This window comes from Plecotus auritus, assembly GCF_963455305.1.
Source record: "Plecotus auritus genome assembly, chromosome: X".
NCBI classification, from domain to species: domain Eukaryota; kingdom Metazoa; phylum Chordata; class Mammalia; order Chiroptera; family Vespertilionidae; genus Plecotus; species Plecotus auritus.
The window spans coordinates 113328720-113353746 of NC_137784.1; the positions used below are offsets into that span (position 1 = coordinate 113328720).

Genomic DNA, 25027 nt, shown 5'->3' on the forward strand with positions numbered 1-25027 from the left:
ACAGCATCCCACTGCTTTTCACAGCTAGATGTTATGTGGGGACCCTCCTCAGTTTGGTGTTCTCTGCTGAGGAACCCAGCTTTGGGATTAGATCTCAGAGTTCTCATTGGCAACCCCCACAGCTGAGATATCTCTCCGGGACTTCAGTTGCCATCTGTGGGTGCCAGGCCAGCCCTTTCGCGCCTCTGCCCCTCCTACCAGTCTCTATGTGTTCTCTACCTTCAGTCCTTGGGTATCAGGGTTCTCTCCTGTGAGTTTTCCATTCATTATTCAGGAAGCCTTTCCGTATTTCAGTTGTAATTCCAGCTTGTTTCTGGGAGCATGTCCGTGCAGCATCCTTCTACTCTGCTGCCATTTTTAATCCAGATTCCAGTATACTATCTGCTATAATAATAAAAGTGTAGTATGTTAATTAAACCTGATGTCCTTCCGGACGACCTTCCGAACAAAGCCGTAGCAGCGGGGGCCGAGGAAGAGGCAGCTACCACAATGGTGGGGGCCGAGCCTCTTGCACTAATTTTGTGCATGGGGCCTCTAGTTTTTAATAATATCTTTTCTTTCATTTTTGCCTGCTAATTGAATTTAATAAATTTTTTCGAAATGTACTTATGCAAACCCATTTTAGATATAATTTCAAGATGAATTATTTGCAGTAGAGTTTTTAATGAAATGGGGTAATGTTCGATTTATTAAGTTAAAAAAACAGGTTGCAAAAAAAGAAAAAAAACAGGTCGCAAAATGGTACATACAAAATTACATGGAAAATACTTTCACATAAGCATTCAACACTTAAAGAGCATCTCTGCTTGGTGAGTATGAGTGATTTTTAATTTTTTGTGTGTTTTCCAAAATTTCTATAATAAGTCTATTTGATTAGCAATGTAATTTACTTGCCCCACTGGCATGCCTCAGTGTTTGAGCACTGATCTATAAATCAGGAGGTCACAGTTTGATTCCTGGTCAGGGCACATGCCTGGGTTGCAGGCTCGATCCCCAGTGGGGGATATGCAGGAGGCAGCCCATCAATGATTCTCTCTCATCATTGATGTTCCTATCTATCTCTCCCTCTCTTTTCCTCTCTGAGATCAATAAAAATGTATTTTAAAAAAGGAAATGTAATTTACTAAAATAATAGATCCTTATAATTAAGCTGCAGTACAAATGTTCCACCTTCTCAAGAATTTATAAGCCATCTAAAAGTATTTAACAGCATTTCCTGTTTGGTAATTTGGCATAGTATTTCTTTTTACATTAATACTTTGATGTTTCTATATTTATTTAAGGAAGTGGAATATTTCACTAATATTAATAATTGACACTGGCCCTCATGTTTTCTTGGAAGTACCTGTATTGAGAATGTTCCTGTTTCTGACTTATATATGAGTATTTTTTGAATGATAGCTTGAAAAAGATTTTGAGTGTTTGACTTGCTTAGAGCAATATAAGAAAATTTATTGGAATCTATATTAGCCTCTTGGTAAATCAAATTGCTTTAGCGCCAAGTAATCTAAAATTAGGATGGTAAATGTTCTTTATGTTAAAATGAATGAAGAGGAATAAGAACAGTTTTGAATGAGGTATCTAGCCATTTAAAAACAAATGAGCAGTTTTTAAGATTTACCTTATTACGAGTTTATTTTGGCATGGCATTTATGGCTTAGAAGATAGCCTCATTAAAAGACCATTCTGCACAATACATTGTGATATGTTAAATGTTAAACCACTAACAATCATTGTTACGTAGTTATGCTACTTTTTAAAAATAATTTTTCCTAATTTTACATCATGAGCTAGTTAAACAATATGAATTATTCAATAAAGTCATAAGGTAAGGTATATTAAAATATGTTGAAAGAGTCTGTTCTTTTATCTATTTGTCTGAATTCATAATGCAAGAGGTAAGTAACAGATTACATCACAAAATATTTTTAGAGCTTAAGGTATTAAAAATCTACCTAGTTCTTTTTGTCTTCTTTCCTGCCCTCACTTAAAATTTATTCTGCCAGATTCCCAAATAGTATGTGAGGGTTGTTTTTTCCCCAAAGATTCTCATTGATTATGTGGAAATATAAAGGAAACATTTTTCTGGTGTGAGGCATTTTCACCAGTTACACATTTCTAGGAAGATCTGGATTGTGAAAAGTTCTTAATTCTATACAGTTTACATACCTTATTTGCAACATTCCAAATTTTCTCTTGACCACAGTGAAACAATAGACATTAATAATATTCCATTAATTTTGTTATTGTTTAACATGGGGAAAAAAGCACCCCCAGTAGAATTGTATTCGAATTACTTCTTGGCATGAACCCAAGAAAAATAGCATTAAGTTACACAACTTTTCATTAACCAATTTGTTTTCCTTGACAGAGATTAATGTGCCTCTAACCTGATATCACTGCCTTAGCAAAATCACACACTAATAATATTTTATTGTTTTCCTGTAGATGTGTTCTTTGTGCCATTGTCCTGGAGCAACAATTGGTTGTGATGTGAAAACTTGTCACAGGACTTACCACTACCACTGTGCATTGCATGATAAAGCTCAAATACGAGAAAAACCTTCACAAGGAATTTACATGTAATTATTCAACTTCTCTTTAAATTTTTTTAACAGTCATACTTTCTTTAGACTTTTGTAAAAAAATTTCCCATTTCAAAACATTTCATCATTGTAAAGAGTGTTTTTGGTAAATAATTTAATGCTTAGTGAAATGGCATAAAAAGTTTAAAAATAAGGTTTTTGGAATCTAGCTTGTAATTGGGGTAAAGTGTATCCCTCATTTTTTAAATTTGAAAAATGGGTTTAGTTTGTTTACTTAATAATTTTTACTTTCTTCATTTTTATAGGGTTTATTGCAGGAAACACAAGAAAACTGCACATAACTCTGAAGGTATGTCATTCAGTCAATTATCAATTTCAAGAAGAAATTTGAGTAAAATATGAGTAAATTATACTATCTTAACTTTTACCATTGGATGTACCTCAATATTGAATACATTTTGCAGAATTAAGAAAATTAGGATAAACTAATGTACAATAGTGAAAAAGATCTGAATTTTTAAAAAAACTTTATCTCAAAGTTTTTTTTAAAGAATTAATCAAATGATGCTAATGGTTCAGGATTTCTGAGTTTATATAAATGTTTTAGTGGATTATAGAGTTAATAATTGGCCTACTGTCTAATACAGAAATGTGAACTCGGGATACCAGTACATTTTGTCATCACCAGGCTTTCTGTTAATTTTTTATTTACATTGTAGTACGTGTTTATTTTAATACAGGCATGTTCATAAGAAGTAATCAAGTTTTAAATATAAACCTAAAATTACTTTATAGTTTATTTTCATTTAAAGTTATACAAAACCAGGTTAATCATTTTTATGTAAAGTTAGCCAAGTTGTACTTGGTTTTTAAAAGGTATGGGAAAGTTCTCAAATTGAATCCTCACTTGTTTTAAACTTTTTCAAACAGGTGGTTTTGACACTTTTACGTGTAATATAAAAAGGCTTAGATTTCATCTGATATTGTTCTATCCTTCCATTAATGATCTTTAAAGTTTGTTTTAAGCTTCCTAGAATGTGTTGCTTAGAATTAGAATGGTTTGAGCCTGTTGTTTTAGGAAGTTGTTTCTTTTATAAAGAATTACCTAGCCCAGCTGGCAGGGCTCAGTGGTTGAGCATAGGACCTATGAACCAAGAGGTCACGGGTTGGATTCCTGGTCAGGGAATATGCCTGGGTTGCAGGATTGATCCCCTGTGTGAGGCAAGCAGGAGGCAGCTGACAAATAATCCTCTCTCATCATTGATGTTTCTATCTCTCTCCCTCCCTCCCCCTTGCTCTCCGAAATCAGTAAAAATATATTTTTTAAAGAAAAGAATTACCTAATTATCAGTGTTAGGATATTAAAATTTGTGGTCCTTTTTGATCTCTTAGAACTTGATTTTATAATATAAACTAGTATTGCTTCTACTCTGGACTCCAGATTAGTCCAAATACTTTAAAAGTGCTGGTTAGCCCTCACCAGTTTGTCTCTGTGGATAGAGCATTGGCCTGTGGACTGAAGGGTCCCGGGTTCGATTCTGGTCAAGGGCACATGCCTGGGTTGCAGGCTCTATCTCCAGTAGGGGGCGTGCAGGAGGCAGCTGGTCAATGATTCTCTCATCACTGATGTTTCTCTCTCCTTCTCCCTCTCCCTTCTCTGAAATCAATAAAAATATTTTAAAAAAATAAAAGTGCTGGTTAAAAATACAGTTGTTAGCAAAAACTTGTTTTTAAGATAAACAGATTAGAAAAGTAATAGTAAACTGTTTTTGAAGTGCTAAAGTGCAACTGATAAACCTTTATAGTGTTTTGTTTTGTTTTAAATATATTTTTATTGATTTCAGAGATAAGGGAGAGAAAGAGAGAGAAACATCAATGATGAGAGAGAATCATTGATTGGCTGCCTTCCCCTACTGGGGATCGAGCCTGCAACCTGGGCACGTGCCCTTGATTGGAATTGAATCCAGGACCCTTCAGTCCACAGGCTGATGTTCTATCCACTGAACCAAACTGGCGAGGGCAACCTTTATAGTGTTTTTCTTCAGTTTTCTTTCTTACTTAATTCTATAATTGAATTGAAAACCTTTTGTGAAAAGTTAAGAGTAAGCTTTCCCACCTTCTACTTCAGATTTTAACAGTGTATTTATTTGATTCTCTTTAAGATTGTAGTGACCATATATGGCAAGCCAAGGATTGAGACTTAAGACCTGATGAATACAAGTATATGAGCATATTGAGGCAGGAAATTTAAGGATGGCATCAATGATTTAGACATCTCCCCTTTTATTCTTTAGATTTCTGAAGCTGATAATACCATCTAGTGGTGGAGAAAAGTCACTGCAGACTATGTCAAGTTGAATAATTTTGACCACTTTTTGCTTTGAGAAACATATTAATGAGAACTATCTAAATACATACTTTTCAAGATGAATTTTCTTTTAATGTAACTGGCAGGATTACTACAATTCAAATTTGTGATATAATTGATTCGAATTTTGAGTTTTGTGTACTTTTGTACACATTGTGTTGATACTCAACTTGTAGAACTTGAAGCATAATTTTACAATTTAAAAGTATTACAGCCCTAGCCAGCTTCACTCAGTGGATAGAGCATTGGCCTGCAGACTTAAGAGTCTCGGGTTTGATTCTGGTCAAGGGCACGTACTTCAGTTGCAGGCTCAATCCCTGCTCCCAGTCAGGGCTCCCACAAGAGGCAACCAATCGATGTATCTCTCTCACATGGATGTTTCTCTCTCTGTGTCTCTCCCCCTCCCTTCCACTACGTCTAAAAATCAATGGAAAAATATCCTCAGGTGAGGATTTGTTGTGGCAGAATGCATGGGAGAACGATCAGCCAGCACTCTGAGGGAGGAAAGTTTAACCTTTATTTCACAGATCTGCTAGTCCAGGGGAATTCCGGATCCAAAGCCTGAACTGAACTCCTGAGAGGCTCTGACCTATATATTTCCTCCTGTGGCAGGCCCCTGAGGGTCCCCGCAGCTCTGCCCAAGTCAGTCTTGGCAGGGCCCTGGGGTTAGGCTCTGCAGCTCCACCCAAATCAGAGTGGGGAAGTAAGACTACAGTTTTAAGGAGATACTGAACTAGGTTGCAAGGCCCCCCCCCCCATTTTCCTTTTCATTCCCCGCTCCTGTTACACAAGCTATTCTTAGCATTGGGGATTACAAAAAAACTCAGAAATTGGGAATAAGGTTGACGACCGCTCTAGCTAGTTACTGCTGAAGGGGTTGGGCAACGAAAAAGGGGGTTCAGTATCCCGAGTCTTCACCATCTTCCCCAAGGGGTCATCAGAGTAGCAAGGGCAGAGAAGTTCTCCTCCCAGTACCAGTCTGGGGTTCCGGTGACACTTGTATGAAGAAAGAATAAAACTGTTAGAAAAAACACACAAAAACAATAATTATTCAGGACCCTTGCAGCCACGGCCTTATTAGTCAAAGAGGCAGACAAATTCACTCTGGGACAGAACTTAAACGTTAAAGTGCCTCATGCTGTTGTCACCCTAATGGAAGCTAAGGGGCAACATTGGCTGACTCATGCTCAGATGACTCAATACCAAGGGCTCCTATGTGAAAATCCATGAATAAGATTAGAGACAGTAAGAACTCTTAATCCTGCCACTTTCCTACCCATCGCAGAGGGAACCCCTGAGCATGATTGTCTAGAAGTCCTAAAGGAGGTTTACTCCAACCAGCCAGATCTAACAGATAGGCCTCTACAGAATCCGGACTTAGTATTGTTCACGGATGGCAGTAGCTTCCTAGATGAAGGAAAAAGACGAGCCGGGTATGCAGTGGTATCAAACTTTGAGATAATAGAGGCACAGGCCCTGCCTGAAAGATGGTCAGCACAGAGGGCAGAACTTTGGGCCCTAGTCAGAGTCTTAAATCTCAATAAGGATAAGTGCACCAACATCTACACTGACTCACACTATGCCTTCGCTACCCTGCGTATCCATGGGGCCATATACAAGGAAAGGGGGCTCCTGATGGCTATAGGAAAAGGAATCAAAAATCAGAAGGAGATCTTGAAGTTACTAGAAGCAGTCTGGGAACCCAAGAAAGTAGCAGTCATCCATTGTAGAGGACACCAAAAAGGAAAAGATTCAGTGTCAGAAGGGAACCATCCCGCAGACACAGAGGTAAGGCTAGCTGCTAAGGCTCCATCTCGGATCATGCTGGTTCCTGAATTACCTGAACCTCTGAAATATACCCCTCAAGAAGAAGAATGGGCCCAATGAGAAGGGGGTAAAAGGACGAAGGAAGGTTAGTGGATATTCCCAGATCATAGGGTCTGTGTTCCAGAACAGTTAGCTCATAGAGGAGTCCTCCAACAGCATGAACTTACCTGGAGGCAACCAGGTCAATCTGTTTGGAGAGGTAGACTACTGGCCTCTGCCAGGGTCCCAACTCCTGAGTCAGAACTCCTAGGGATACCCCATTGTTCTCGTGAATTAAAAAGGTTAAAGTCCCATGTCAGATCTGGGAGCCCTAGGGCCGGCACCTCGATGAGCTTTGTTTTTATGGTGAGCTTTGTTTTTATGGTGGGGAAGGCTTTTCCTGTTCAGGACTCCAGTTAATGGGTGCCTTTTCGTCTCCTTTTAAGGCTTCATAGAGGGGCTTAGCTAGATTTGAGAATCCTGTGATCCAAATTCAACAGAACCCTGCTGCCCCGAGGAATTCCCGAATCTGTCACTGGGTCCTGGGAACTGGTATGGCTCATACTGCCTGTTTTCTTTCAGTCCCTAGTCTTCATTTCCCTTGGGTAATTTGGAAACCTAGGTATTTGACTTCCCTCTGACAGATTTGAGCCTTTGTTTTGGACACCCGGTAACCTGTTTCAGTTAAGAGTCTTAGAAGGGTTCGTGTTCCTTCCCAACACTGAGTTCGCATGGAGCCAGCCAGTAGGAGGTCGTCTATATATTGGAGTAGAACGCACCCCATGTCCTGTCCTGGAAATTTGGACAAATCTGCTGCTAGTGCTCCACTAAAAAGAGTTGGGGAGTTCTTGAACCCTTGTGGCAGTCTGGTCCAGGTGAACTGTTCCTTAGCCCCTGTGGTTGGGTTTTCCCACTCAAGGGCAAACAGGGGCTGACTGGAGGGTGCCAGCTGAAGGCAGAAAAAGGCATCTTTTAGATCTAAACATGTAAACCATTCCGCTTCTGACAGAATGAGTCCCAGGAGGGTGTATGGATTATCTGATATCTTTACTGAAAAAGTAGAATTCAGAGTTTATTTGTGACATAGAGAATGCAGAGCAAATGCACATCACATTTCCACTGGAGAAGACAGGGCAAGTGACCTCAGTCTTCCTTTTGTAGGAACCCTAAAGATTCAAAGCAGAGGTGGTGATCCTTACCCCACCCTTAATGTTTGGCATTTTTTTTCTCTTAAAAAAATCCAACAAACATTTACTGAGTGCCTGCTAGGTGTGGGCACATTGGGGAATTTAGAAAAGTAGTCCCTGTGGACAAAGAGTTTACAATCTACTTGAGATATACCAAGAGTAATAATTAACAGTTGAATAGAATTTTATAGTTTACAAAGCATTTTTTCACAAACATTGTCTTAAAGCAGCCTTTTCAGGAAGGTGTTAATAATTATTGCCATTTGATATACAGCAAGGCTTTGCCCTGAGAATGTTAAGTAATTTTACCAAGTTAAGACCCAGTAAGTGGCAGTTTTCAGACTTTCTGTCCAGGGGTTCTTTCTACTTCATACTCTTAACTGATGTGAGAATTTAGGATGGAGAGGGAAATATAGCTTAAACCAGGAAGGTAGAAGATGAGCAAAATACTGATTAGGAAGGAGAAATGAATTGGTAAAGGGACTGATAGGATTTTATAATACTAGGAGGAGAGTTGGTTTCCTGGTAAATTGGTCACTCCTGTGCCTCATAGGGGCAAAGAGTCTCAGGGTGGAGCAGACATCAATGGCTTCCCATCTGCCCTGCCCTAAGAGGCCCCTAGGTCTCAGTGTCCTGCGGTAATCGCTGCAAGCACCTCTGAGAGAAAGCTGCCCTGGAGTTTCGCCCGCTGTCAGACAGTCCAGTTTCTCCCCGAATGAGCCTGGGTCCCCAGAGTCTCGCCCGGAACTGGAGTTCAGAGCAGTCGGGAGCTTTTGTCTCCCTCCCGGTTGAGAAAGCTAGCCGCATACTCAGTTGCCAGCCCTCTCAGTGCGCACGCGGCTCTGTACCTCTGCCTTATGCAGCTCCTCTGAGTCTCAGTGTGCTTTTCTCTTTCCTTCTTGTTGTAGAATTTCCACTCAGCCAGCCTTCCTGTGCTTCTGGATGATGTATGTTTTGTCTTTTAGTTGTAGTTTTGAAATGGTTGTGCGAGGCAGCAGTTTAGGTGTTTACCCATGCCGCCTTCTTGGCTTCTCCTTGATGTAGCTTTCTTTATGTCCTGTGCTTGCTATTCACTGAGCTTCTTTGATCTGTGAGTTTATATTTTTTACTATATTTTGTTAAATTTGGAAATTTTTGAATCATTCTTCAGATGATTATCTACCTAATAAAGAGTAGCATGCTAATTGACCATACCTTCACAACGCCCACCAGCCAATCAGGAGTGAGTATGCAAATTAACCCAACAAAGATGGCGGGTTAATTTGCAGACACAGAGCGGCTGGGGACAGGGCAGAACAGTTGCGTCATCGTCATAATGACGATGCCAGCGTACCACACCACCCCAGCCGCTCTGGGCCTCTGGGCAGCGTGGGAAGGCAGAAAAGCTCTCTGCGCCTCAGCGGAAAGACGGCTGTGAGCCTGAGCGGAAAGGCTGCTCCAGCCAGAGCGAAGGCGCTGCCAGCAGCCAGGGGAACGCAGGCCCATTCTTGCACAAATCTGCATTCGTGCATCGGGCCACTAGTATATATATATAAGTTTGGGTCTCTAGGGGGGGCTGGGGAGGAAGTGGAGTGAACCAAACGCAAACTGTAGGGTCAGGACCTCAGCAGGCAATTGAGTACAGGATGGCCAGCAGGGCCATTCCTGCAGTGGCCAGTTCATGACCAGCTGCCTGAGACTGGCTCGTTCCTGGGCTGGGGGGTTTCATGAATCTGCTCCGTGCTGCCAAGCAGTGTGGTGCCCGTTGGGGCTGTGCGTAGCTTACGGGGAAGGCATGGCCTGGGGAATCGGAGCCTTGATCCCGCGCAGTAACCAGATCCGGGCATTGGGAATGCAGCCAGTTCTCTGCACCCTGAGTCTCCCCACTGTTGTGTCCCCGGAGAAGTCATGGTGCCTTCTTCCATCATAGTCCCTAAGCTCGCAGCAATGGAGGTGTGCTGTCATAGGTTTGGGTGAAAGGAACATGGAAGACCCATGGGTGATAGCAGGTGCCGGATGCTGGCTGGGTTTGCGTGAAGCACTCAAAGTCACAGCTTTGGAAGCCCCTTTCTTAGTTTTTCAGAGAGCTCGATGGTGAGGAAATGCAGGTCTTGTCCTGCATTGTGGTTTCCATGGGAAACCTCGCCGTTGGGGGTGTCAGAAGGGTTGGCTGGGAGCACCTGCGGCAGAGAGACACCCTTCTCCGGGAACCTCTTCGCCGGCGAACTGGTCGCCGGATGCCTGGGAACTGCTCAGCGGATCCCTGCTGTTCCACAGAGTTCTCTGAGCAGCTGTCCATCTTCTACAGGAAAGAAGGTGTGTGCTTGTGCATAGTCACTGCCCGGTCCTGGGACAGCGGGGGCACCCCGGACGTGGACGTGTTCTGCGGCTGGGTTCGTAGAGGTTGGAGAATCGTTGTCCAGAATTCCCTTGTATAACAAAGAAAGTCAAGTTCCCAGTGAGGCCCCTGGTTAGAAAGGGAGGGGATTGGGGAGAGGAGGAGGAGCTGAGCTGCCTCTTCCCCGCCAGCCGGAAGGCGCGGAGCCCAAGGCATGATCTCCAGCCCACTCACCTGCCCTGAGAGGCTGCTTCCAGAGAGACCATGAAGGCCGGGCTCTGCTCCTGTGTCCTGGTGGGTCTGAAAAGCAGGAGGGAGAGCCTTGCTCTCACTTAGGCCTCAGGGCAGCGGCCTTCTGGTTCTCGGCAGAGACAGTGGCCTGGGGTCTGACTGCTCCTCAGTGGTTGGAACCGCGTGTAGGAGCTGCCGGCGCAGGCGCGCCCCTGGCAGGCAGATATAGCAGGCAAACCATCGGACCTCATTGCCGGGGCGACGATGCCAGCATCCCGCCCTGCCCCTGGCCGCTCAGCTCCTACGCACATGCAAGCTGCCCACAGGCCCTCCATCTTTGTCGGGTTAATTTGCATACTCACTCCTGATTTACTGTGGGTATCACGAAGGTACGATCAATTTACATGTTTGTCTATTATTATATTCCTATCAGTAGTGAATGACTTTACCCCCCTCCTTTCACCACATTGGATATTATAAATTCTTTTAATTACAAAGGTAGTAAATTTCCCATTGTTTTAAAAAATAACATTAACCAGATGGAAGAACATACCATGTTCATGGATTGGTAGAATCAACATTGTTAAAATGTCCATACTACCCAAAGCAATCTATAGATTCAATGCACTCCCCATTAAAATACCAACGGCATATTTCACAGACCTAGAATGAACTCTCCAAAAATTCATCTGGAATAAAAAAAGACCCCGAATAGCTGCAGCAATCCTGAGAAAGAAGAATAAAGTAGATGGGATCTCAATACCATATTTCAAGCTGTATTACAAAGCCAGTGTTCTCAAAACAGCCTGGTACTGGCACAAGAACAGACATATAGATCCATGGAATACAATAGAGAAACCAGAAATAGACACAAACCACTATGCTCAATTAATATTTAACAAAGGAGGCATGAACATATAATGGAGTCAAGACAGTCGCTTCAATAAATGGTGTTGGGAAAATTGGACAGATATATGCAAAAAAATGAAACTAGACCACCAACTTATACCATACACAAAAATAAACTCAAAATGGATAAAGGACTTAAACATAAGACAGGAAACCATAAAAATACTAGAGGAATCCACAGGCAGCAAAACCTTAGACATATGCCAAAGCAATTTCTTCAGAGATACAGCTCCTAGGGCAATGGAAACTAAAGAGAAAATAAACAAATGGGACTACATCAAAATAAAAAGCTTTTTCACAGCAAAAGAAACCATCAATAAAACAACAAGAAACCCCACTGTATGGGAGAACATATTGCCAATGTTATCACCGATAAAGGTTTAATCTCCAACATTTACAGGGAACTCATACAACTTATCAAAAGGAAGATAAACGATCCAATAAAAAAATGGGCAACAGACCTAAATAGATACTTTTCAAAAGAAGACAGAAGGCCAAGAGACATATGAAAACATGCTCAAAGTCACTAATTATCCGAGAGATGCAAATCAAAACAACAATGTGGTACCATCTCACACCTCTCAGAATGGCTGTCATCAACAAATAGACAAATGACAAGTGCTGGCAAGGATACAGAGAAAAAGGAACCCTCTTGCACTGCTGGTGGGAATGCAGACTGGTGCAGCCACTGTGGAGAACAGTATGGAGTTTCCTCAAAAAACTAAAAATGGAACTCCCATTTGACTCAGTGATCCCTCTTCTAGGAATATATCCCAAGAAAGTAGAAACACCAATCAGAAAGGATATATGCACCCCTATGTTCATAGCAGCACAATTTACAATAGCTAAGATTTGGAAACAGCCTAAATGCCCATCAGCATATGAGTGGATTAGAAAACTGTGGTACATCTACACAATGGAATACTACACTGCTATGAAAAAGAAGGAATTCTTACCATTTGCAATAGCATGGATGGAACTGGAGAGCATTATACTAAGTGAAATAAGCCAGGCAATGAAAGAAAAATACCACATGATCTCACTCATTTATGGACAATAAAGAACATTATAACCTGATGAATAAAAAGATAGATACAGAGGCAGTGAAGCATCAAACAGACTGTCAATTTACAGCGGGAAGGCTGGGGAGTGTTGGGGATGGGGGGAAAGATAAAATGAAGGACTTGTATGCATGCGTATAAGCACAACCAATGGACACAAGACACTGCGGGAATGGGATGAGGGCATGTATTAGGAGTTAGGGGAGGCTGGGGGAAGGTCATTGGGGGAAAAAAGGAGATGTATATACTACTATTTGTAATACTTTAAACAATAAAATTTTAAAAAATTAGATTAACCAAAGAATGATTATGCATCTATACGTAGCCAAAGGACACAGATAACATTGCAGTGAAGACCTGGGGTAGGATGGGAGCTGGGTGGAGAATGGAAATTAGGGGACATCTGTAATACTCTCATAAATAAAAAATAAATTTAAAAATAAGTAAAATAAAAATAGTACTATTAAAATTGAAGTAGTTTAAGAAGCTACTCTCTTCACCCTGAAATCACATTCTCTAGTAATAACAGTTTGGTGTATATCTTCCCAGACCCTTTTATACATGTGTACAATCTTACATATATATATGCACATACATACTTAACACAGTGGCATCATAGTATATATAATAATGTTATGCAACTTCCTTTTATCATTCTGTGGTATATCACAGACATCCTTTCATGTCAGTGCATACAGATAGAACTCATTCTTTTTAAGTTATGTCCCTTAAAATAAATAGAAGTGCAATTTATTTTAGGATTTCTCTATTAACAAAAATCAGTTATGTCTGTTTTTCACAGTATATATAAAACTGATCTCCCTTATACATATGTACTTAGGTATATATGCTAGTGACGCAGTGCATGAAATTCATGCACATTAAAAGGGGATTAATTAGAGGAAATATTTTAATATTGCTGTTTGCCCTTTCCTTATAATAGAAGTGTCAGAGATGAAAGAAAATTAGTAAAATTTATATGAAAATCTTCCTCCTGTCAGAGTCTGTGGCGTGCCGCGGGATCCAGAGTCAAGTCCCCACCCACCCGTGGTGCCTCAAAGTCATGCCAGACCCAGCCAGCCCCATGCCCATTGGGTGAGATCCAGACCCGGCCGGCCCCACCCCTGTCAAGCCCCACCAGGCAGGGGATGCAGCCTCAGGTCTCCTGGCCCAGTGCCGGGCGGGGGGCGCAGCCTCAGGTCCCCTGTCAAGCCCCACTGGGTGGGATGGTGCAGCCTCAGGTCCCCCGGCCTGGGGTGGGGGGCGTGGCCTGAGGTCCCCCAGCCCCAGGCAGAGGGAGCAGCCTCAGGTCCCACGGCCCAGCACTGGGGCAAGGGGTGCACCTTGAGGTCCCCTGTCAAGCCCCAACATGTGAGGTCCCCTGGCCTGATGCCGGGGCATGGGGCACGGCCTGAGGTCCCCCATCAAGCCATGCCAGGTAGGGGGTGTGGCCTGAGGTCCCCTGTCAAGCCCCACCAGTCATGGGGGGGGCGCAGGCTCAGTTCCTCTACCCTGGCCCAGCACCACACAGCCTCAGGTCCCTGCTGATGGCTCCTTAAGGCTTGTTATAGGAATTCGGCCTCTGCTGTGGGCGCAGCCATCTTGTGTTACGGAAACCCCGCCTCCGCTGTAGGCGCCACCATCTTTGTGGCAGTGTGATGGTCAATTTGCATATTCCCTCTTTATATAGATAGACAAGTGATTCTATATGATAGAGTCCTAGAAATGAGGTTGCCAGGTGAAGGGGTCTACTGGTATGTGTTTAACATTGGAAATAACTATTGTCATATGTACCCAGTTTATGCTGCCACCAACAGTGTATGAGAGTATCCAGTTCCCCACTTATCTCATTTAATTTCCTTTTTTTTATCACTAGTAAGGTTTGGCTTCTGCTACCTTTTTTTAGTCATTTATATTTCTTCTGCGAATTGCCAGTTCCTATCCTTTGCACATATTTTTCTTGAAACTTATCTTTTTAAAGTTGATTTGTAGTGCTCTTTATGTAGATATTAATCTTCTGTCACTAAATGCAAATGATTTCCCAGGTTATTATTTGTTTTTGCATTTGGTTTATGGTGCTTGTGCCACACAAGTTTAGTGAGATCTCTCAATCTTTTTCTTTATGGCTTCCTAGGTGTCCCAACTCTAAGATTATAAAAAATATTCTCCTTCATTGTCTTCTGTTACATTTATAGTTTGTTTTATGATTAGATTTTTAAATCCATTGCTAATTTTCATATGGTATGAGGAATAAATCTCAATTTTTTCTAAATGTAGAGCCAACTGTGCCAACATGTCTTCCCCTACTCATTTCAAATGACGCCATTATCATAGTCTGGATCCTCATATATGTACATGGGTCTATTTTCTTTTTTATTATTATTATGAAGTTTCTTTTACTTCAATATATATGGTGAAGCTTACTGGGAATCTAAAAAGACCATAAGAGTGGAAGGAGAGAATGCTTGAAAAGATTAGGTTTAAGTGTAGATTTTAGTTCAAATGCAATTTCTTTGGGTCAATTTTTGGTCTTGCTTTTTCTTCTGCTGATTGCTATTCGTGTGCCAGTGTTTTAACTACTGTTGCTTTAAAGTGTATTTTGGCCCTGGCCAGTGTGGCTCAGTTGGTTTGAGCGTCATCCCACACACCAATAGAAGGCAGGTTCAAGTCCTGGTTTTGGCACATATCCAGGTTGTGGGTTCGATTCCAGGTTGTGGAGCTGGCAGGAGGCAGCCAATTGATGTTTCTCTCTTTCCCTTCCTCTTTCTAAAATAAAGAAAATATATATTTTGATCTTTTTTTAAAAAGATAGTCCTGTGTATTGCACTTTTATTCTTCCATGGAATCAACTTGTAAGTTTCATTTTATTGGAGTTTTGTTAAATTAGGTTAGTGAGAACTGATACCATTCTATTGTTGATCCTGTTCATCCAGAAACATGGTCTATCTGAACATTATTGTGGGGCTTCTTTATATTTTTACTAGAGGCCCAGTGCATGAATTCGTGCATGGGTGGGGGCCGGCTGGCCCACCCTGATGGGTGTCCATTGGGCTGGGCCAGCGGGGGGAGGGTCCGTGGGCAGTTGGCCGGCCGGCCCTGTCCTTGATCAGGGTTAATGGGCCAATCGCGGGTGGGGCCGGCTGGGGGGAGGGTTTGTGGGCAATTGTCTGGCTGGCCCCATCCCTGATCAAGGTGTTGGGGGCCGATTGGGGGCCGGGCCGGCTGGCGGGGCACAGCGATCGGGGCTCAGATCAGGCTGGTTGGCTGCCGAAGTGCACTTTATAGCCACCGGTTGTTCTGGTCGTTCCACTGTTCCAGTCGCTGGGCTTTTATATATATAAATTTTTAACACATTGTTATTGGGTTTATTGTAGCTTTTTACAACTATTTTAAGTCTGCTGCTTTGAAAGGTGAAAATGATATGTCACTTAATTTATACTTGTTGGATTCTAGAGTAGTCAAAATTTCTAAAAGCATGTTTATATTCTGTGATATTTGGTCATGTGTTTGATCCATTTTTCTGTTGGAGTCAGTCTTTAAGAGCTTATATCATAAGGATACTAATCCTTTGTCATAGGTGCATGCAGCAGATATTTTTTTAGTTGCCTTGTAATTTTATCACTTTTTTTTACTTTTCACAAGTTTGAAAGTTAAATCTATCAATTGTTTGTGATTTTTTTTTTTTTTTTTTACTATTGCTGTTATGAAGTCCTCTAAAATTTTATACTGAATGATTTCATATTTAGGACAGATAAATATGCCATGTGGAAAACTAAACATATTGGCCTGATAATGAAATCAGTTAAGTAATTGCTTTATAGATGTTTAATATAGTGTTATTATAGTGTTAGTGATTATTTCTTTATAAATAGAAGAATATTATGTACTATAGGCCCGGTGCATGAAATTCATGCACTCATGGGCGGGGGGGTTTATGCTGGCAGTCGGACATCCTTAGCACTACCGCGGAGGTGGGAGAAGCTGCTGCGCTTGCCAGCCGTGAGCCGGGCTTCTGGCTGACCGGCGCTCTCCTGTGTTGAACATCTGCTCCCTGGTGGTCAGTGCACATCATAACGACCAATTTTTGATTTGCATATTAGCCTTTTATTATATAGGATGGTCTTTGGTTGATTACCTCCCACCAGCAATCAGGTCCAGGAAGGGACACAGAATGTTGGCTCAGCCAGGGAGGTTCCACAGGAGGGCTCCAGGGCATGTCCAGACTGTTTCACCCAGTCCCGATCAGCTGGACCCCAGCAGCAAGCTAACCTACCTGTCGGAGCGTCTTCCGCCTGGTGGTCAGTGCACTTCATAGCGACTGGTCGACCTGTCGACTGCCCCCTGGTGGTCAGTGCACATCATAGTAAGCAGTTGAGCGGCCTTAGCATATCATTAGCTATTATGCTTTGATTGGTTGAATGGCCTACTAGACAACCAGACACTTCGCTTATTAGGCTTTTATTATATAGGATGCTCAAAGCAGAGATAGAACTGCTTAAGTTACAATTATATTTTGCTATGAGCCCTCCATCTGGCAACCTCCCAAGGGGAGTGGCCTGCAGGATCAGGCTGAAACTGGCTCTCTGACATCCCCTGAGGGGTCCCAGATTGGGAGAGGGCACAGGCCAGGCCGAGGGACCCCACTGGTGCACCGATTGGGGCATGGAGGGACACAGGAGGTTGGCCGGCTGGGGAGGGACTGCGGGAGGGTTCCAAGGCATGTCCGGCCCATCTCACTCAGTCCCGATCGGCCAGACCCCAGCAGTAAGCTAACCTACCAGTCAATGCATCTACCCCCTGGTGGTCAGTGCACGTCATAGTGACTGGTCAGTTGGTTGACTGTCTGCCCCCTGGTGGTCAGTGCACATCATAGTGAGCAGTTGAGCAGCCTAGCATATCATTAGCATATTACGCTTTGATTGGTTGAATGGATGACCGGATGACTGGACACTTAGCATATTAGGCTTTTATTATATAGGATATCAGATGTAATATAATATCAGAATGATTGAAATACTTGTTTATGATATTTCATTTTAATAATTTTTAATTTTTGGCAAGTGTAAGTAATTCTAACAGCTTTAATTAAATTCTGTGTATTAAAATTGTCAACTTGAATGTTTAAAATAGGTGGTATGTTCTGATATGAAATTTGCTATAGAGTTAAGATCAGAAGATATCTTTAATTGACTTGTGTGTCTTCACAAGGAGATTTAGTCACATGAATTTGTCTTATTGCCTGTAAAATACTCTCCACTTTTACCTTTTCCCCTTGTTTCCTCCCTCAGATCCTATAATAGTTATGTAAAGTTGTATTGATACAAATTTTTATTAACTGTTGTGCAAACAGTCTAAAATTCTCAGTTCCTGATGTTTTATTACCTTTTTTTAAAATTCTTACCTGAGAATGTTTTTTAATAGATTTTTCAAGAGAGTGGAAGGGAGAGAGAGACATCGATGTGAAAGAGAAACATCGATCTGTTGCCTCCTGCACCTGCCCAAACCAAGGATCGAACCTGCAACCTGGGTATGTACCCTAACTGAGAATCAAACCCGCAAACTTTTGGTATACAGGACAACTTTCCAGCCAATTGAGCCACTCAACCAGGACAAATTACCCTTTTAAAAAAAATCATAATAAATATGCTTCTATTTGTAAAATAAAACTTTTAAAGTATTTATTAGGAAAGATCTGCATAGGAGTTGATATGCTTTTTCATCGAAAAAATTAGTCCCTGGAATTATAATCAATAACTAATGGTACAAAAGAAATGAAGAAGGTATTAGCTCTGTGCCTTAAAGTTTCTGTAGTTTAACCCCAAGTCAAGTGAACATTTGGTTTTTATACTTTTTTAGCACTAAATACATTGTCTTATATGTAGTAGGCCTTTAATAAATAAAATACTTATAGCAAATAACTAAATGAAACACCTTCCATTAATGGTAGAAATTATTTTCAAATTGCTGGGAAATGCAGTTCTAAAATTTCTACATATACTTTGTTTAATCCATTAAAGTATGTACTGCTAACCTACAACATAGCTTTTCTATTGCTTATGTTAGAAATTCCTTTTATACTTAATATTTGTTTAATTACTTGATCAGTTAGTTCATTTGTAGATGACTTCCTTGTTAAATTTGATCATTTCATTTTCATGATAGTTTACAGAACTAGCTGTCTAGAGCAGTACTGTCCAATAGATTTTTCTGTGATAGAAACATTCTGTCTGTGATGTCCATTAGAGACACACCTTGCCACATGTGACTAGTACACACTTGAAATGTCGTCAAGGCAGTTGAGAAACTAAAGGTTTAATTCTACTTAATTATAAATGACTTAAATTTTAAAAAGTCTCATGTTGCTAGCAGCTACTATATTATACAGCACAGATATACCTACTTTATGTTCATTTAGTTTTCCAAGTTGTTCTAAGTTTATTTTCTAGGTAAAGTGTTCTGATTTCACCAACAGTGTGAGGTAAGACTCTGAAACCTATGGTCAAAAAAAATGAGCTAATTCTAAGAATTAATTTATTAGAGTTTAGAGATGTTTACTGAATTATGTAGAAAAGATCACAAAACTCATTTTTATAGAATTAGAAGTTCAATGAAATAATTTTCAATTATTATAATAAAAGTATTTTTGTTTGATTTTTTGCATTTATATGAAAAAATTTTCATATTGAACATACCACAAACCATTTCTCCTTATTTCCAAAGGCAGTTTTATTCTAAGGAGAAACCTATGATCTAATGCTCATGAACTAATGCTCATTTTAAGGTTGGTCCATGTAAAGTTTTTGTTCATTTTTAAATAGCTGATTTAGAAGAAAGTTTTAATGAACATGAACTGGAGCCCTCATCACCTAAAAGTAAAAAGAAAAGTCGCAAAGGAAGGCCACGAAAAACTAATTTTAAAGGGCTGTCGGAAGATACCAGGTCCACATCCTCCCATGGAACTGATGAAATGGAAAGTAGTTCCTATGTAAGTAGAAAAATGCTTTATTCTTACTTTTTGTTGCACTATGAATATTTCATTTAAACTGTGTTTATAGATAAAATTCATCATTTGAAATGTTAACTAAGCTTGAGGTTACTAATAGCATATTTTTGTGGATTTTTTAAAAAGTTTCTTTTTCTTTTACATTTGCAGAGAGATAGGTCTCCACACAGAAGCAGCCCTAGTGACACCAGGCCTAAATGTGGATTTTGTCATGTAGGGGAGGAAGAAAATGAAGCAAGAGGAAAGCTGCATATATTTAATGCCAAGAAGGCAGCTGCACATTATAAGTGTATGGTAAGCATAGTTCATTTTATGTGCTTTTAAACCCAAGTTTTTTGAAAAGCATTTAGCTAGTAACCAAGTATGGCACTTTCCCCCCAGCATTAGTATTTTATAATTATGAATAGTACTAGATGGGGGGTCCCTCAACCCGCCCTGCACCCTCTCACAGTTCGGGACCCCTCGGGAGATGTCTGCCTGCCGGTTTAGGCCCTTTCCCTGCCATCGCCGCTGAGCTAAGGAGCAGCAAACCCGGCTTCTGGCTGAGCAACGCTCCCCCTGTGGGAGTGCACTGACCACCAGGAGGCAGCTCCTGCATTGAGCGTTTGCCCCTTGGTGGTCAGTGCGCGTCATAGCGACTGGTCATTCTGCTGTTTGGTCAATTTGCATATTAGGGTTTTATTATATAGGATATCGTATAGTCCCACATCTTCATAAATCAGATTTTAAAAAATATGTAGCCTCTATAATTTAGTAGGATTTAAATCAATTCTGATTATACTTACCATATTCTAGATATTCTATAATTGACTCAAAACTGTCAAACTTTCAACTTTATAAACTTGTTATGAAAGATATGTTCAGTCTCCACTATAACCAAGTAAATGCCTCTCTTATTGTACTTTATACACTGTATTGCAGCTATTTATGAATCTCTCTTCCCTAATAGACTCTTAAATTCTTTGTGGATAAGAACTATATCTTATCGTTGCATCCTTAGTTATAGGTCTGAAATATAAATATACATAAATGTTTATTATTTAGATAGATTGTATTGAATTACTCATCCCATTTATGATTAGGTTCTAAAATATATATTATTTATACCAGAAGTTCTTAACTTGACATGCATATTAGATTTACCTGGGGAGTTTTTTCCAAAATATGTATCTCTGGAGTAGATTCCAAACATATCTTGTTTGGGGGAAAGAGATCCCCAGGTAATACTGATCTGCATCTATGGATGAAATTTGCCAATTGAAACTATTTCTTAAAACTTTGTGGAAATGTAACAGTTGAGATGACAGCGTGACACTGTTGAAATCTACATTGTTTAATAAAGTATTTGACCTTGGCTCCATACTGGCAACATTAGTTTTATTTCATTCTTTTTATTTTGGGTTATATTTCAATCAGACATGGTAATATATTAAAAATATTTGAATCAGTAATTGATTATTAAGGAAAAGTCCTCTTTCTCAGGACATTGAAGTAATGTAACACATTTCTTACTATGTTTAGTCTTTTTCTAAAAAGGATTTTGAATATTAAATGTTCTTGCATTTTTTCTTCTAGTTGTTTTCTTCTGGCACAGTCCAGCTCACAACAACATCAAGAGCAGAATTTGGAGATTTTGATATTAAAACTGTTCTACAGGAGATTAAGCGAGGAAAGAGAATGGTCTGTGGTTTTATATTCTATGCAACGTTTCTCTTCTGATGTTCTGCTTTAAATATAGAACACTTCCAAATTTATCCAGCCATCAAAAAATTTAATATAAAGTAGTTCGTATGTTAAAGCACAGTATCTATTTGACTTATTTGTAATATAATAAAGGATGCTGATGTTACTGAAACTTATTCCTTTTTCGATGTAACTTCATTACTTAAGAGAATTATGAGATTTATATTTCAGGGTATTTGAGAGTTTTAATAAAAAATGAGGTGAATGTAATGCTACTTATTAAGTTTAAAATGTTAATATTGTTTAAGCTTGCCTAAAGAAAAATTCCAAAACCCCAATAGAGCATTGAGAACCTCCCCATGTTGTTATTCATTCCTTTTTTTTTTGTAAAAGGAAAAGAGTTTTTTCAGAGCCTTCTGTTTATTTAAAGTTCACATACATAGTATGTTTCTTAAAATGTTTATCAAAGCCTTAAAGTTTTCTTTAAAATGTGCCTAAGTCTCATGTTTTTAAGCATACTGAATTACTAATAAATAGCTTTAAGTAATATCGGCATCTTTATTCATCATTCCTTTACAGTTTATGAATATTATATAAAATATCAATGGAATGCAAAATCTTTTCTTTAAGACAGCAATTACCTCTAGAAATTACTTTAATTTTTGAAATTTTTTTAATTGTGAAAATTTTCAAACATATCAAAATTAGAAAGACTAGTAACACACGTCTGTCCATCACCTTGACTCATCAGTTATCAAGAATTTGCAGCACTCGTTTCATCTATGCCTTTTAATCTTGTTGCTTGAAGTATTTCAAAGCAGAGCTGAGACTTGATATCATTTCACCTCTACATATTTCAGTATGTATCTCTTAAAAGTTGGACATTTTCTTACCTAACCACAATGTCATTATTCTTTATAAATTAACAATGAGTCCTCAGTGTCATTTAATACCCAATTTGTATTTGTATTTCCCCAGTTGTCTCAAAACTATCTTTTTAAAGTTCATTTGTGTTAATCAGAACCCAAAGGAGGCTCATACATTACATGTGGCTTTTATATATTCCTTCAGTGATCCAGGGCACACCCTCCTCCCTGTCTTTGTTGTTTCTGGTTTTGTTTTGTTGTATGCCATTGACTTGTTGAAGAAACTTAATTGATTGTCTTGTAGACTATCCCACATGCTTTTATTTGTCTGTTTGCTTTTTCATGATGCCATTTAACTTGTGCCTCTATTCGCCAGATTTTCTTTTAAAATGAAGTTAGATGTAAAGTCTTGATTAGATTCAGTTTCAGCATTTTGGGGGGTAAGAATACTTTACAGGTGGTACTATATCATCCATATTTTATCACATCAGACAACTCATAATGTCTGATCTTTGGATTCAGGCAATGAGTCTGATCCCTCCGTTTTGAAATTCCTCTTCAGTCTTTCATCTAGTGGTTTCAAACATTGATGATCTTTGTCTGAATCCATTAGGAATGACCATTTGTTTGGGGAATTACACTTTTGAAGTTTAATTCACACTTTTGAAGGTGTGAAGACTGTTGATGTTCTCTCTTCCATTTAAATCCATTTCAGTTTATTTATACTTCAATTACACTTTTAAAAATGAAACTCCTTTAAAACAGAATGTATAGGCTAAAAAAGGGGGAATCATTTCATCATATCATGCAGAGCAATGTTGTTGTGTCATATAGCTAAAGTCTAAATAGGTGACTGGGATAACAATTCAGTTCTTTTGATCAACTTATTTACCTCTGCACTGTTGAATGTTAGGGCAAGCAATAACCTAGCATTTCCCCAAGTGTGCTCCAAAGGAAATTAGCCCATCAAGATGCTTCCCTAGCCCTCCAAAAATAAAAGAGTCTCTGGAGTTCAGTAAACTTGGGAATGCTTACTATACCCTCCTTCCTGGAGAAAACGTTGTGAGAAGTCCTTCCATGGAACAATCTGTTTAAAACTAACATTTCTCAAATTTCTTTGACTATGACATCCTTTTGTCATCAGTCACCTTTTAATCTCTAACATTCTTGAGGCAAAGCTGATCTAGGCCAGATCCGAGGTCTTGAAAAGATTTCAGCCCCTTCAGTCTCCAGTCTCTGCCCTTTTGCCTACTTGGTAGCAATTCCTCTCTGGGGGAATTGCTTCTCTGTCTTCTCATTCCATAATAGGAAAGGAACTGATCTCAGGGAAGAAAAGGAGCCAACCACTAAAATATAGAATACCATTCTTTTTGTGTTTGGCAGTATTAAGAAGTGTCTAATTTATGTTTATATGTCATATCTCTAACAGGGATGACTTAATATTAGAAAGTCTATCAAAGTATGGTTGAAATTGCTGCATTATTTGATATATTGCTATATAATAAGTTCAGTGCATTACTTTTTAATAGAAAATTGGCTGTTTTCTTTGTTAGCTGGAATGTTTGGCTGAAATATGGCTAAAATAGAAAAAAAATGAGATTGCATAGACTTTGAAATACTGCTTATAATTATTCTTTCTCTTCCCTTAAACAGAAATGTACACTTTGCAGTCAGCCCGGTGCTACTATTGGATGTGAAATAAAAGCCTGTGTTAAGACTTACCATTACCACTGTGGAGTACAAGACAAAGCTAAATACATTGAAAATATGTCACGAGGAATTTACAAGTAAGAGAACAATTGGTCATTTTCCATTGTCAGTAAGTAACTGTCCTTAAATAGATGGTATTAGTTTACTTAATCACTATTTTTTAGGTGGTATTTAGCAAAGTATAGAATACTGAGGACTCTATATAATAAATGAGTACTGCAAATAGCATTTTCCTCTATCTACACATCCCTGAATTAGCATTCATTCAACTTGTTTTTATTATGCTTACTACGTGCCAGGCATTGTACCAGGATTTGAGCATACAATAGTGATCAAAATAGACATGGATTGTGCCTTCATGGTCTAGTGAGAGAGACATATTAATTCAGTGGCCACATAGCTAAGTATACAATTACAAACTATGTAAGTACTTTAAAGGATACATTACCAAGCAATGTGAGAACACATAACAAGGAGGACCTAACCTAGTCCATAGTGGGAGAGTGTTTAGGAATTTCCCTAAGGACGTAGTGCTTGAGCTGAGATATGAAGGGTGAAAATGAATGTGGGGGTGTTGGGAAAGTGTTGTAGGCACAGAGTGGTACAGAATCAAGAGTACAAATGGGTAGTTGAGTTAGGAGGCTACTGCTGAGGGTCCAGGTGTCAATTGTTGGGAGCTTAGAATAGGATAGGGTTATGAAGATACAAGTCAAAAGATACTCATAGAAGAATGATGAAAGAGTAAACTTTGGCGGTTTGAGATTATAAGCTACCCTCTTTTTTATGAGTCTTCCATGTGCTGCATTGGGCTAGTATTATCAATGTGCATCTATAATGGTTCCATGTATTTAATTGAATGGAGAATAAGTTGGTAGGGATCCCTGAATTTTTTCTTTGCCTGTGCAAATTATAAAGCACTTCCTTACTCTTACATTCTCAGTATGCAATGAACCAGTGACTCAGGGCCTACTCTTCTGTGTACAAAACAGTTTACATAAGCAGCCACCGTGTCATTTGAGTTTCTGCATGAGGTGCTAATGCTGTATTATAAAATTTGCAAAACCTTGTTTAATAATAAAGGCACAGATGATTTTCAAGTGAGTTTTATAAAGCCTTTATGGAACAAGTAATTCCAGTATTATTTAAAGAGGTCCACCCGGCACAAAGCAAAAGATGGAAAATCTCTTGGTTCATTCTGTGAAACTTGCATAATTGTGGCACCAAAATTGACAAAAATAACATTTAAAACAAAACAGAAACTATAGACCCGTCTTATTTTATAAATATATATACCAAAATCCTAAGTAAAATATTATAAAATCAAGTGCTGTATTCTAACA

At 39.5% G+C, this 25027-nt stretch overlaps 1 protein-coding gene across 5 annotated transcripts in view; it reads left to right on the forward strand.

The window, feature by feature from the left end:
- Nucleotides 1–25027, forward strand: part of PHF6 (PHD finger protein 6) — a 201643-nt gene that overhangs the window by 164298 nt on the left and 12318 nt on the right. For all 5 annotated transcript variants that reach the window (XM_080653840.1, XM_080653841.1, XM_080653839.1 and 2 more), the window contains 6 exons: nucleotides 2449–2582; nucleotides 2852–2895; nucleotides 19244–19410; nucleotides 19579–19722; nucleotides 21004–21108; nucleotides 23631–23764. In XM_080653840.1, the coding sequence (XP_080509966.1) occupies nucleotides 2449–2582; nucleotides 2852–2895; nucleotides 19244–19410; nucleotides 19579–19722; nucleotides 21004–21108; nucleotides 23631–23764 (728 nt within the window). The remainder of the gene's footprint in view (nucleotides 1–2448; nucleotides 2583–2851; nucleotides 2896–19243; nucleotides 19411–19578; nucleotides 19723–21003; nucleotides 21109–23630; nucleotides 23765–25027) is intronic.